This window comes from Chiloscyllium punctatum, chromosome 2 (genome assembly GCF_047496795.1).
Source record: "Chiloscyllium punctatum isolate Juve2018m chromosome 2, sChiPun1.3, whole genome shotgun sequence".
Classification (NCBI taxonomy): domain Eukaryota; kingdom Metazoa; phylum Chordata; class Chondrichthyes; order Orectolobiformes; family Hemiscylliidae; genus Chiloscyllium; species Chiloscyllium punctatum.
Window position 1 is genome coordinate 157,135,835 of NC_092740.1, and position 15,666 is coordinate 157,151,500.

The window sequence follows — 15,666 nt, forward strand, 5'->3', positions numbered from 1 at the left end:
AACAATATTTTTGATGAATGTCAGTGGAAATGATTTTCCTTTGCCAAAGGCACAAATGATCTTTGGCTCTCAAATCTCCATGATAAACAGATGTAGAATACTTTGGAGTTAAACATGAGCAAGAAAGGAAAGACTTTCAGTCATGTTCTCTCTTACCTCACTACACAGAAATGTACCATTAAAAATAATTCCATTTCATTTAGTTCTAAAGGACTACCTTCTAATAAAAAACAAAATGTGTAGTTCATTGTAATTTGTGTACAATGTTTCACAACCTTTCTTCCTTTTGTCTTCCAAACTTTATAAACACCATCTCTTGGGATCCCCCAGGCTTAGAGGATAAACCTTCAGCAAGTTCAGACCTAACCGTGACTGCTCTATAAGGAGCATGTCATGTAAAGTGTTTACGGTCATAGAGTTATAGGGCTGTATGGCACGGAGCTGCCATAATTCAGGATATCTGGTCAGCATGGACCAGTTGGACTGTCAGTCCAACTGGTCCATGCCGACCAGATATCCTGAATTAATCTACACCCATTTGCAGGCATCTGGCCCATATTCCTCTAAACCCTTCCTATTCATATACCTATCCAGATGCCTTTGAAATGTTGTAATTGTACCAGCCTCCACCATTTCCTTTGGCAGCTTGTTCCATACATGCACCACCCTCTGCATGAAAATTTAAATGATCTCTTTTAAATCTTTCCCCTCTCACTTTAAACCTATGTCCTCTAGTTTTGGTCTCCCCTACTCTGGGGAAAAGACCTTGGCTGTTCACCCTATCCACAATCCTCATATGAACTTCTATTTGATTTGTAATATAGATACATATTAATATCATTTAATAAGAGTTTGGATTTTGAATTACTGGCATTCGGGTTTTGCTCTGTGTGTGAGAGGGTGTTTTTATGGTTAGGTTATTAGTATTTCTAGACTCAATTTTTTTAAACCAGTATGAGATAGTTAATTCCTGGAGCACCAATGGGACTTTGTTTGCACTGGGCAAGTTTTAGGTTTAGATATAATAGAGTGAAGAGAGTCAACCTGCTTTTAGTTAGTATGATCAGAGGTTGATTTTTGTTGAGGGGAACTATCCATTGAACAGTGAGCTTTTGGCTTCAGTTGTTGGATGTTCTGGTCAAAGATGGATGCATGAAACAGTTCTCCTAGAGGAACGAGTTAGTTCTAAAGACATATGTTAACTCAATGTAAAGATTTAATTTAAAAGTTCCAAATCAGAAGAATTTGGTTAGAATGCTTATCGGTATTATTTGAAGCTGAGAAAGTCTAAGGTCAGTTGTATGAATATTCAAAAAGCTATTAAACTCTTGAGACTGGGATCTGAAAGCAGCAGTTAGTTAAATATATAGATGTGATAGAAAAAAAGGAATTCTCTCTGGTCTTCCAGTCCATGAAAAGGATGGTACTGGGAGAGAAAGGGTATTGTATTTGTACTGCGTTTTGAAATCTTTCAAAATGTATTTTTTGTAAACAGCTTAGGTTAATCAATTTTATCACCCTTTCTTTTGAGTAATAAACTTAGGTTTTATTGTTAAAACCAAATCTGTAGTATTATGTACTTGGGATTCAGTGAAAGATATCCTTGTTAATTTTTTTCAAAATTACGATCCATCAAGCCAGATTTCAGTCTGGATTCTGGCTTGTCCAGCAGTAGCATCAACTGAGATCAATTCAAGTAGCACAAGCAGAGATCCACCAGATCTCTGGTGGCCCAGGTGAAGTCCATGTGCAACTGGACTCACATGTTTAATTTTGGTGGTCCACCATTTTTAAGAATAGAGTACTAATAATTTATTTCAAGTGTTGGAAAAATCCAAAAGCTCATAAAAGAAGCTTTCAAACTGTTGCTGGCTATTTCAGCAGACAGCCAGTGCAACTGAAGGTTTCTGTTCTGGAGAGGGGACAATGTGGTTACTGAACATGCTGTGAGAGAAAGAAACACAGAACAGAGATATAAATAAATCACAACTGAAAGAAGCATAAGTCAACAAACTTCTCTTTCCAAACTCTTTAACAATGGACTATAACATTTGGAACAAAAACAGAAATTGCTGGAAAAACTCAGCAGTTAGGCTGCCTCTGTAGAGAGAAAGCAAAGTTAATGTTTCGTGTCCAGTTACCCTAGTTCACAGTCCGAAAAAAGGGTCACTAGACCCAAAACGTTAACTCTGCTTTCTCTCCACAGATGCTGCCAGAACTACTGAGCTTTTCTAGCAATTTCTGTTCTTATTTTGAATTTCTACCATCCTCAGTTTTTTGCTTTTCAAAATAAAATTTGGAATGCTAGTTCCACCCTATTTGCAACTTTCTACTAAAATGTGAAGTATGCAGGGCATTTATTTTTCCAATAGTTTTTACCCTAATAATTACATGAAATGATCTTCAATTGAAATCTGATTGTACAAACACAATCGCCTGGGCTGGCCAATGGTTGGTGTCTTCTTACAGGTAGGCAGAAGGATTAACAAACAAAAGAGAAAAATTGGCTTGTTGTTAAATTGTACAGTGTTACTTACCCACACAATTCTTCCCACTTAGGTCAGATTCATAGCCAATGTTACAGATACATCGATAGCTGGCATGAAGATTTTCACATATTCCATGTTGGCAAATATCCGGATCCAGATCACATTCATTAATATCTATTCACCAAAAAGCAACACAAGAATAAGTATTTAAACATATGTTTTCTATTTAGATTGCTAAATACATTGCTTTTTTAAAAATAATATTTTATTGCATTGCAACAATTTACTTTTACCTTCTATGATAAATATATGCAAGAAGACTTACATTTATAAACATAAACTAAAGGTTCAGCTTTTAAAAGGCTTTACTCCTGTTGGAGCCTGACCTGTGTCCATTTAGGTATCATTCTCACATATTCTTTAACTTTCTATTCATCAAAAGCAATTGATGAAGATATGTGGGGTTAATGTTTACAATTTTCCAACAGAGGTGAAATCTCCCAAAACCGACATTGTTCAAAAACTGGACATTTATTTTGGTTAACAATTTTTAAAATTTTAAAAATGCTGTCCTGATGTTGGGGAGACATGAAAAAGTTAGCAAATCCAATTGTGCGAAGTGAGTTACTACCAGCAGTGACATGGTCACAAGGCAACAGTGCTTCACAATCAGATCACTTGGTTTTCCTACATTCTCTGGCTTAAGGCATTCCAGTTTGAATGGACACATTCCCATTTACTTTTTTCTGAAAATTGGCAAGTATTGACCCTCGCTCCTGATGCTGTCATGTGCATCTGTACTTGCAACATGAATGTAGACAATGTCCCCACTGTTCAGTTTGAGATTACACTCAGCATGGACTAAAGGTTAGACTAAAGGGTCTGGTTCAGTGCTGCATGACTCTGTAAGCATTTACAACTATACTCCTGCATGACTGATTATACACCACATTGAAAAATGAAGATCAGCTCCTTCTTGCCCTTCTCAATGATAAATAATAGCTGATTTTACACACCCAGGTAATCTTTTAATGCAATTAATCACTGGAGAATTAAATTCTATTTTTTTTACTTTTAAATAAACAGGACAAACTCATGACAACCAATGTCACTGGACCCTTTCGAAAACACAGCTGTGATGCTGACTCTCATTTACACTACAAAACTCAAAAACAAATGCTTTTGGTACGACAGCTTTTATAATATTTCGCTTCACTGCTGGGTTGCTGAGACCTCCCTATGGAGTTTGCTTTTAACTGTTTCCAATTTATGTGGGAGATACAGCCTTGTCACCACAGAGTTGCAAAGTACATTGAAACTGTCATTGTTCATAACCACCATCGCAACATTTTTTAACATAGATGCCTTCACAGCGTGCGGCCCAGTTACTCAGTGTGTTGCTGTACAAACACACTGTCCAATTACGTGGGAAGTTGAATGAGGTTTTGGTCACCACCAAACCCACATAATGGGAATAGGGAAGGAGAGCTGAAATGTTTGTTTACAGGAATAAAAGAACAGCCCAGAGCCACTGAAACAAATGACAGTACTTTCCTGATTGCCTACTGCATTCCAGTTTCAGTTGAGACTGGATTTAGAACTTGGGGTTTTTGGTTCTGTGTGATTCAGCACTGCACCACATATTTTCTATTCAAAACAAGCCATTAGAGATCATGTAACTCCCAACCAGGGTAGCAATTTCTGTTTATAATCCAGAGTGGAAGACCTATAATTTATTAGTGGTAATAGCAGCAAACCTGAGCTATACCAAAAATGAACACAATGCAGACCACCAGGAAGAGGAAACTGCAATGCTGCCTTTATATCCATATGGTCAGTACAAAGGTGACCTAGGAACTGATATATTTACACAAGCCAAACTTACTCCATCAAACAATGTGCAGTAAATGCTTTAAGAAATATCTTCCCAATCCACTTGTTTAAAAACAACTGTTGCACTTACTCAAAGGATCTCAGAGATATGAATAAATACACAGTATCATCATGGGACAGTAGTCATGATTTGGAGATGCCGGTGTTGGACTGGGGTGTACAAAGTTAAAAATCACACAACACCAGTGAAACTATCACTGTATTCTAACAGATGAAAGGCTTAACAGAAATCAATTTTTCAATGTATAATTTCAGTTACATCACACTGCAAATTTTTGATATAAATTCTGTGTTACGATCGAGCCCTCCACTATCACCTAATGAAGGAGCGTCGCTCCGAAAGCTAGTGTGCTTCCAATTAAACCTGTTGGATTATAACCTGGTGTTTGTGTGATTTTTAATCATGGGACAGAACACTCTTCATAAGTTCACATTGTCTTGAGCTAATAAACAACACAGTTCAATAATAGACTCTAGGCCTAGATCTTGAGGTTGGGTTAATGGTAATGCTATCAATGCTAATGCGTAAATTGAAAAGCAGGTTCCTATGGCCACACAACGAGAAGTAAACCAGGAAGCTGCTGCCCAATTTGGTTCCTCCTGAAGTTTTATTACAGTGGTATTTTGCCAAACGGGTTGGTCTGAAAATATATGGAGACGGTGAAGTTATAGCACTTAACAACTTGTCACCCAGCAGTCATTGTAACTCACAACGATTTTGGACAGATGCCTGTAGAAGCAGGATGTTTGGGAAACACAGGTTATTGAAATTCCTACCTTCCGGCTTCACCCTCTTGTCCAAAATACATCTTTGAGCTAAGAGTGGAACTTATCTGTCTGTATGAAGATTTTTCAAATTGATTAGTTAAAGAAATATAGGTCCAGATATTCCCCTTGACAGAGAGCTTCTTTGACATGGCAAAATTAGTGGAGGTCTTTGAAAATCCTAAGTCTCATGCCCAAACACGGCTTTTCCCATTTTCACAGGGAGTTGGTTCAGGATTTGCAATGTATGGCTTGTGGAAACAGCTGGTCATTTCCCTACAAATCTTCAGCAAACAAAACAGGATTCGAGATAATTGCATGTAGAGCAGGTTCAGCTATAACGCGGTAGTTCCATTCTTGGGCAATCCCATGTTCGAAGAGACTTGTGTAACAGCAGCATCCTTTAAACGGATGGGGCTGGAATCACGTTATGACCAATACACACTTTAAAACTTCATGCTTTAGAAACAGCAAATTCGCAATAACAAAACACACGTTACAGAAGAGCCTGTAATTATCATTTTCTAAAAGGATGGCTAATTCAGATTTCCAAATGAGGGCTGAATAAATCTGACTTAAAGTTATACTTGTGGATTTGTTGAAGAAACCAAGTCTTCCAAATGTACTGAATTTTGGACATATGACTGAGCAAGCTTTTGCTCAAGAATTAGGATCAAGAATTGATACAGACACAGATTAAGCAAAACATAAACCCCTTTTACTCTGAAATGAGAATGTTTTTTCACTATACCTCTTCCATCAGCTGTGATACCAATTCCACTGCTACACAGCGCCTGGAACTCAGCTGTAAATGCAGATCAAGAAGTTGGTTAGTAATCATGAATTTGGTTAGTCATCATGAATCTGATAATAAAATTACTTACAAAGATGCAGTTTCAAACAGAGTCATACTGATAGCACATATAAAACATACAGAAATGTAAGTGATATTAAATCATTATGTTTGATTGTACCTTAAATACAGAATAAATGGAGGTATCTTATTAAGTATCCTTTGGATATAACAGACACTCAATGAATTAGAATTATGCTAATAGGTAGATGCAGATCATAGAACCCCTAAAGTGTGGAAACAGGCCATTTGATTCAACAGGTCCACACCGACCCTCTGAAGAGTATCCCACCCAAACCCATTCTATTACTCTGCGTTTACCCCTGACTAATGCACCTAACCTACACATCCCTAAACACTATAGGCAATTTAGCATGGCCAATTCACCTGACATGCACATCATTGGATTGTGGGAGGCAACTAGAACACCTGGAGGAAACTCACGCAGACACAGGCAGAATGTGCAAACTCCACACAGACAGTCGCTCGAGGCTGGAATCGAACCTGACTCCCTGGCTCTGTGAGGCAGCAGTGCTAACCACTGAGCTACCATGCTGCCCAGTCAGGTCAGGAAAATGGCAACTGGCAAGCATATCAAGTAGATGGAAATAAAAATAATTTATGAATTTTGTATAAATTTTAATCATAGTTCCCAAATTAGAAAGCAAGTGAAAACATTAACTTGTCATTTTTCATGTGTAGTTGATATGTCTACAGAATACTTATACAGCATTAAGCAGTAACTGAGGACTCTGAGTCTGTACATGATGGGGTTTAGAAGGATGAGGAGGGATCTGATTGAAGCTTACAGAATACTGAGAGGCCTGGATAGAGTGGAGAAGGAGTAGATGTTTCCACTGGTAGGAGAGGCTAGGACCTGAGGGCACAGCCTCAGAGTGAAGGGATGACCCTTTCAAACTGAAATGCAGAAGTATTTCTTCAACCAGAGGCTGATGACTCTGTGGAACTCAAAGCCATAGAGGACCGTAGGGGCCAAATCATTGAGAACAGAGGTAAATAGGCTATTGAGAAACATATCAGCCATGATCAAATGGTAGATGGGGCTTGATTGGCTAAATGGCCAAATTCTGCTTTGTCACATGGTCTGAGACGGTCTGTACTATTATAGCCTCCATCTGTGTTCACCTTCTGTGCATTGGAACTAAGGCTGTGAGGGAAAGCTCTCCTGTGTTATAGTAAGGACTACGCTTTAAAAGTACAACAAAGCTTTTCAGGATGTCCAGAGGTTGTGAAAGATGTAATAAATTCTGAATAGCATTCTATAGCACAACAATGAGACTAAAACTAATTGTTTCATTCCTTCTGCTCCCTGAGGTTAGACCAGCTAATACTGAGCTCAGGAATTCTTGATACTTCTTAAATAAACACAAAGAACTGCATGTACTGGAACTCTGAAACAAAAACAGAATGTTCTCACATTGGGTCACTGGGCTCCAAACATTAACTCTGTTTCTCAAAAGATGCTGCCAGACCTGCTGAGTTTCTCCACCACTCTGTTTTTGTCTGTGCTATTTCTTGGTGGCTTATTGTTAGTGGAAGCACTGAGTTGCCTGGGAAAATGCATTCTGCATACAAGATATACATTGGAGTCTAGAGTGTGGTGCTGGAAAAGCACAGCCGGTCAGGCAGCATCCAAAGAGCAGGAGAATCAACATTTTGGGCATAAGCCCTTCTTCAGGATTCCTGATGAAAGCCTTCTGCCTAAAACATCAACTCTCCTGCTCCTCGGATGCTGCCTGACCAGCTGTGCTTTTCCACCACTACACTCTCAGTTCTGATCTCAAGCATCTGCAGTCCTCACTTTCTCCTCCAAGATATACATTGGATACAGACATCCCCAGACGTACCATATTTAACTCTCACTCAGCATTTAACAAGCACAAGTTTGATAGATCAGCAAATAAATTCTTTCTAAACAGACATTAAGGTGAAAATCAGCTCAGGATTCAATGCTTCTAGGATTTACAGGACAATCTGTTCAAGAATTTTTTTAAAAAAAGAACATGATACCAATTCAGAGCGAGGCCATTCATTCTATTTTAAATCAGTTCAGTATATAACGGGAGAATTGTCTGTGCAAGTTGCCAAGGTGACAAGCCAGACACAAGAGATGAAAATGATCTTGGGCTGTAGCACAAACCAGGTGACGGTGAATTGACAGCTTATTTTACATTTGCTCAATTTATTTTCTCATGAAATTGAACTATATACAGTAGTTTTAAATTATGTATGCAGCTGTTGGAATGAAGCTAGACTGCGTTTTTTTTCCCATTCTTTTTAAATTCTCCTGCTTTGGCATGCTTCCAGGATGAAAACGTACCTGAGTTTTTTGCCGGACAAGGCTGGCATGGCTCTCCGAACCCGTTATCTGGACTGGCACAGCAGCACTCAGACTTTGTCACTGCCCCATGGAATGCACGGACACATAGTCCCTTCTTAATTCCTCCGTAGCATGTGCTGCGCATGTGTGTGTCTAAAACAATAAAAGAAAACACGCTATAAAGAAGAACTCACAGCCCTTGAATGCTGCTCACAATGTCTGGAATTTGAGTCAGGAAACCCTTTATGTTTATCAAAGCCCTATTCAGTGTGTGAGTTGTCAAGACACAACTATTACACAGAGAAGCAGAGATCATCTCAGCGCTGTTGGATGGACAAATGAGCAGCCTCCATGCAAGCAGCACTTGTGTAAATACAATTTTAAAAACAAAAATACTTTATTGAGCTGCAATTCAGTGCTTTTTCAGTGAAATGCTAGTGAAAATACTGTTGAGCTTACAGTATTAAAAATCTCAAGGCTCCAACTCTCACAAAATCACTGATCACCTAAACAGAACTTTTCAATTTCATTTTTCTTCTTGTCAACTGTTGACATTTTAAAGAAATGATAATCTACAGAATACTTATGGAAAATGCCACCATTGATACTTTGAAGTATTGAAGTACATGAGAAGAATTTACATAAAATTGTCTTGTTTCTAAAGTGGAAGCAAGCACTGAGTTTAAATGGATTTATTTTTACAGTTCATGTAAAGCATTATAGGTCAAGCAATTTGTGAGAAGCAAGGCTTTAACAAATTCACAATAGAATTTAAACATTCTAATGGGAGAATGTTAAACTCCAAGTGTCAGCTCCTGAACTTTCCCCAGAGGGACTGACCTTTTGTATCTATTAGACATCTGGTTCAACTTTTACAGCTCTATACAACACTTTAGGGAAAAATAAAGCATCCTTCAAATATTGGTGCAATTCTTGTGAAGTGTTGCTACATTCCCTTGTTTTATGTGTTGACTTTGCTTTCAGGCAGCACAGTGTCATGCTAACGCTTTCTAGTAATAAATACTGTTCTGCTCAAAGCTGACAGTGGTGTTGGGATTTCAATGGGGCAACAGGCTGAGAGACAGTATGAGGAATGACATTTTTAAAATGGTACCCATTCAAAGAAGATAGAGAAGGATTTCAACATTATTAGTTTTGCGAAAAGTTCCGTCCTCAGAATTAATGCTCATTATTAAATTGCCAGTGGACTTGATCCACTTGTCTGCTGCCACCTTTCATATTATCAGAAGTACAAAAGGAGATTTGTCTTCAGAAATTTGATGACTGATGTCATCTGACTCTTTTTGCATGCCTGATAGTACAAGTGAACCAGCAGGTAAAGCACAAGCTGATCCCGTTTATAAAAATCCTACAAAAAAAGTGCACTTTGGGCATGAATCAGATGTGGCAATGGAACCACTTCTGATGCAGGGCAACTAACAAAACTTTATTAGCAGTGGTTGAACTTTTAGTTTTATTCTTTATTTTTGACAAAATTCTCAGAGAGACTGTATTGTTTAATTTTTAACTCTGCTCCTGATTACTATCCTGTTTTAATTTGGAAGCTAGTGCCTCTAAATAAACCTGTTGGACTATAACCTGGTGTTGTGTGATATTTAACTTTATCTTGTTTTAAGTTTTTGTACCGAGGTACTTGTACATAAGATGGCATCATTTGTGACAACACTGAAAACCTTTCAATCTACTTTTGTACACATGCAAGTGTTAAAGTCTAAATCTAAATATTAAAAAGACCTTGTAATACTTTTTACTGCTTTAGAATTGGAGGTTTGTAAATAGTTTTAAGCTTTCTGTTATTAATTATAGGATACAGAAAACAAGCCGTGTATAAACAACACATAAATCATTTTCACAATTTATTTGTAATGATGGAAATGTTGAGTATGCCAGTAACTTCAATCACTTACATATAATTTAATAGAGATTTATAAAAAAACATTTATTTCAATTCTCCAGTATTTTCCATGAATATATCGATTTGACTATATTCAAACAGTCTAATCCAAAATAGAAGGGGTTTTAAAGATGTCTCTGAAAAGTAATTTGAATTCCCCAAATGTCTGAATCACACAAAGTTCTGACAAATTATGAAAGAATTAATAAAGAATGACAGCAGTGACCCTTCTTACTTGGGTCACTGTCTGGAATTATAGATCTCTCTTACCAACACAAACCCGCCCATCCACACCAACAGCGAGGCCTGGGGGGCACTCACACCTGAAAGAACCTTCAGTATTGATGCAACGACCATTCATGCAGATGCCTGGAGTTTGGCATTCATCAGTGTCTAAACAGAGAAGCATAAAATATTACATTCTCAACATCATTATTTCAGCTGCCATAGAATAATGAAAGCTGTCCTCTTAATTCCATTTTTAAAAATTGGCTTACTTAACTTCCAGATGTATTACTGTCACAAGACTAACAGTCCTTTTCTTAAAGAATGCTGGGTTCATAAAGCTCTCAAACTAAAATAAGTGACGGTGGGGTGGTATGGGGGGTGGCTGTTTTAGCTTAGTTGGCTGGATGGCTCACTTGTGATACAGAGTGAGGCCAACCGTGTGGGTTCAATTCCCACACCAGCTTAGGTTACCATGAATGATTCTGCATCTCAACCTCTCCCCACACCTGAATGACCCTTAGCTTAAGCCAGTTCTTGCTGTCTCTCCCTTATCAGAGAGCAGTGCTATGGTCTGAGGACACTATGTGACTTCACCTTGCATACAAAAACCAAAAACTTTGAAAGCGCAGTCCACGTGCATTGTGAAATTATCAGTTGGAACATTTTAAGAGCAAGACAAAATGTGTTAATGTCCTCAACCTATTCAAGGGTCTTCCATTATAGTACCTCAGTCATCAAAGAGCTCTCAACTTTAAAGTGGCACTTATGATACTGTGGCTACTAACTTTAAACTTCTTAACATTCAGGATAGAACTTGCAATAAAAAATAGTGATGGAAGTAATTGCAATTTCAGGTGAACACAATTTAATATAGAAGTCCAAAGATATCACAAAAGATGATCTGGTCATTATTACAATGTAGGTTGTGGGTGTTCAATGTGCACAGATTTGCTGCTCTGTTTCCTACATTTCAACTGTGAGTAAACATCAATACTTGGTTAGCTGTAACATGCTTTGAGATAAGTGGCGGTTGGTGAAAACCACGATATAAACGCCACTCTTTTCTCTGGGAAGTAAAATTACTGTTTAAAAGTGTGAAGTCTCATTCCTTTAGCTTTTGAGCATTGCTAGAGATTTAGAAAAAAGAAGATTAAATTAGAAAATGTGTCTTGTTACTTTATCCTTCTGTCTCTTTATTGCCCTCTTTCTTATTTGATTCTTTTCTTTATTTTGCTTTCTGTACCTGATTGGACGTGGAAATCAAAATTCAAACATGCATTTTCTGGATTGGACACTCCTCTCCCCACTGGGATAATGTTTGGGAGGCAGGGATGGGGCTTGTACATGGGTAGCTTGTCTGAGCTCAAAATATACCAACATTTGATCCAGTGACACAGCACCCTGGTGGAATCCAATTCTTTGGGAAATTGAAGTAAATTATCTGTAAAGGCTGTCTCATCATATTTATGCTTCAAACAGTCTTCAGTACAGCTAAAAAGAGAAACTGAGGACGGCAGATGCGGAGATCAGAGTTGAAAAATGTGGCGCTGGAAAAGCACAACAGGTCAGGCACCATCCGAGAAGCAGGAGAGTCGAAATTTCAGGCATAAGCTGTTCATCATATAGCTACAACCAAAGGAAGAAAACTGCAATGGCCTTCCACTGGATGCTTCAAGAATGTTGCAACATTTTGGAAAGCCAAATAACCAAAAATTCATGGGATGGTACCCTGATATAAATGTTCGGATATTCCTGAGCCTCCTTTACCATACATCCCCAGGGCCGGATGGGATTTATCCTAGGATTCTCTGGGAAGCCAGGGAGGAAATTGCTTGGCCTTTGGCTTTGATCTTTATGTTGTCATTGTCGACAGGAATAGTGCCAGAAAACTGGAGGATAGCAAATGTTGTGCCCTTGTGCAAGAAGGGCAGTAGAGACAACCCTGGTAATTATAGACCCGTGAGCCTTACTTCAGTTGTGGCTAAAGTGTTGGAAAAGGTTATAAGAGATGGGATTTATAATCATCTCGGGAGGAATAAATTGATTAGGGATAGTCAACATGGTTTTGTGAAGTGTAGGTCATGCCTCACAAACCTTATTGAGTTCTTTGAAAAGATGACCAAACAGGTGGATGAGGGTAAAGCGGTTGATGTGGTGTGTATGGATTTCAGTAAGGTGTTTGATAAGGGTCTCCACAGTAGGCTATTACGCAAAATATGGAGGCATGGGATTGAGGGTGATTTAGAGGTTTGGATCAGAAATTGGTGAGCTGAAAGAAGACAGAGGGTGTGTTTGATGGGAAATATTCATCCTGGAGTTCAGTCACTAGTGGTGTATTACAAAGATCTGTTTTGGGTCCAATGGTGTCTGTCATTTTTATAAATGACCCAGTGATGTTAGTAAATTTGCGGATGACACGAAGGTCGGTACAGTTGTGGATAGTGACGAAGATGTTGCAGGTTACAGAGGAACATAGATAAGCTACAGAGCTGGACTGAGAGGTGGCAAATGCAGTTTAATGCGAAAAAGTGTGAAGTGATTCATTTTGGAAGGAGTAACAGGAATGCAGAGTACTGAGCTAATGGTAAGATTCTTGGTAGTGTTATTGATCAGAGAGATCTTGGTGTCTAGGTACATAGGTCCCTGAAAGTTGCCATCCAGGTTGATAGGGTTGTTAGAAGGCACATGATATATTAGCTTTTATTGGTAGAGGGATTGAGTTTCGGACCCATGAGGTTATGCTGCAGCTGTACAAAACTCTGGTGTAGCCGCATTCGGAATATTACATACAGTTCTGGACTGTATTATAAGAACGATGTAGAAGCTTTGGAAAGGGTTCAGAGGAGATTTACTCGGATGTTGCCTAGTATGGAGGGAAGGTCTTACGAGGAAAGGCTGATGGATTTGAGGCTGTTTTCGTGAGAGAGAAGAATATTGAAAAGTGATTTAATTGAAACATATAAGATAATCAGAGGGTTAGATAGGGTGGACAGTGAGAGCTGGTGGCTAGCACGAGGGGGCATAGCTTTAAATTGAGGGGTGACAGATATAGGACAGACGTCAGAGGTAGTTTCTTTATTCAGAGAGTCGTAGGGTTGTGGAATGCACTGCCTGTGACAGTAGTAGACTTGCCAAATTTAAGGCCATTTAAATGGTCATTGGATAAACATGGATGAAAATGGAATAGTGTAGGTTAGATGGACTTCAAATTGGTTTCACAGGTCGGTACAACATTGAGGGCCGAAGGGCCTGTACCGTGCTGTAATGTTCCATGTTCATTAATATCTGAAGCAATACTGATATATCATAGTTGTATTGAAAAATCATTGAACCCAAAACACTAACTCTGCTTCTCTCTCTAAAGATGCCACCAGACCTGCTAAGTTTCTGTTTTTGTTTCAATTTTACCTCGTGCTGTTACATACCAATGCAATATCGCCCATTGGGTGCGAGCACAAAGCCAGGTTTGCAGATGCACTTGAAGCTTCCATCTTCATTGATACACATACCATTGAGGCACATGTTGGTTGTTGCACACTCATCATGGTCTGAAGAGAATAAAGAGCTATCATTAAACTTCTGTAACCTTTGATTACAGCTTCATTCCTTTTGAACCAGTCAGTCTAATTCTCAAGGTTACCACAAATTACAGGTGATATGTATTACTAATGCCTTTTTCCAACACAAGGAGCTGATTAATACATGCAGTTAGCAAATTTGTGAAATACTTTACACAAGATGTGATGATTAAATACATGTAATGAATATGTTGATAGTATCACTGTATTGTCAGCAGCAAAACTATTTTGAATTATTTTGTTGACAGCTTGAGATTAGAAAGGGTTAGTGCACAAATTTGCTTTTCCATGATAATGCTAGGAATTAGTTTGATCCTCGCTGGGAAGATTACTTTGAAATGATACCCACCAGAACATAAAGAGAATGAAGGAGGCATTAGTTGAGAATATTGTCTGACTGAAGACAAGGTTTTGATCCTTTGGGCTTGGTTAGTAAGTTTGCTGATGACAATTGGTGGTATAGTGGACAGTGAAGAAAGTTATCTCAGAGTATAACGAGACCTTCATCAGATGGACTAGTGGTCTGAGGAATAGCAGATGGAGTTTAATTTAGATAAACACTTGCCCTTGTGGATCCCCTTACTCTCGACTCCCTTGTCTACCAAACATCTATCTAACTCAGCTTTGAATTAATTTAAAGACACAGCCTCCACTACCTTCTCGCGAAGAGAATTCTATATAAGACCCTCTGAGAGAAAAGCATTCCTGCTCATCTCTGTTTTAAAATGAACATTGACCTACATAATCTCTTCAAATTATTTTGTAAAATAAGCTCTTCATCCTAGGAATGAGTCAAACAAATCATCTCTGAACTGCTTTGAAAGCAATTAAATATTTCATTCTCAGTTAAGGAGATCAGCCTCCAGGTGTAGTCTCAGCAAAACCTTGTACAGCTGCAGGAGACACTATGGTCTTTGGTATTCTATTCCCTTTCTAATAAACAACAGCATTCCATTCACCTTCCTAATTACATGGTGTACCTGCATATGAAGGGACAGTGATACTTGTCAATGACAAACTGTATCTGACTGATAGGACAATCTGGAGGTGATGGAGTTCCCAGGATCTTGATAATCTGTCCTTACTGATAAGAGTTCAAAGGGCTGCAGGATTCATTTTCAGCAAACCTAAGAGTTGTGATCCATCCAGTACGTCATGGCCACTAGGGGCTTTTGTGGTGCGGTGATACTGTCCTTAAGTCTGAGCCAGAAGGCCAGAGTTCAAATCTCACCTGCAACATGCCCTGATTGCTCCTCATCCCCTCCTCGCCAACCCATAATGGTTTCTGCACAATCCCTTTGCTCCATTATTAACAATGGGCTGGCTTTCTGGAGCTGTATGAACCTGGTGTTTTTCCAATTTCCTTTCATCCTTTAAAAAGCATTTTCAATAACGGATATGTTTAATCCAGCTTTTGGTCACCTGTCCCTAATCTTTTCCTCTCTCAGCCAATGTCGTGTTGCTTACATATTTATATTTATGAAGTGCATTTGATAATGTAGAGATTCAAATTATTATTGTTTCTGACAAAGTAATACCACGCAAATGGATTTACAAAGCTGTGGGTTAAAGGGAATGGAAATAATTTGAATTCCCTCCACACC

General features: G+C 38.6%; 1 protein-coding gene across 1 annotated transcript in view; it reads right to left on the bottom strand.

Annotated features, from left to right (window-relative positions):
• Nucleotides 1–15,666, bottom strand: part of LOC140492176 (fibrillin-2-like) — a 320,148-nt gene that overhangs the window by 144,617 nt on the left and 159,865 nt on the right. The window contains exons 14-18 of the mRNA XM_072591036.1: nucleotides 13,910–14,032; nucleotides 10,527–10,649; nucleotides 8,342–8,494; nucleotides 5,899–5,952; nucleotides 2,538–2,663 (exon numbers count right to left, since the gene is read on the bottom strand). Coding sequence (XP_072447137.1) covers nucleotides 2,538–2,663; nucleotides 5,899–5,952; nucleotides 8,342–8,494; nucleotides 10,527–10,649; nucleotides 13,910–14,032 — 579 coding nt within the window. The remainder of the gene's footprint in view (nucleotides 1–2,537; nucleotides 2,664–5,898; nucleotides 5,953–8,341; nucleotides 8,495–10,526; nucleotides 10,650–13,909; nucleotides 14,033–15,666) is intronic.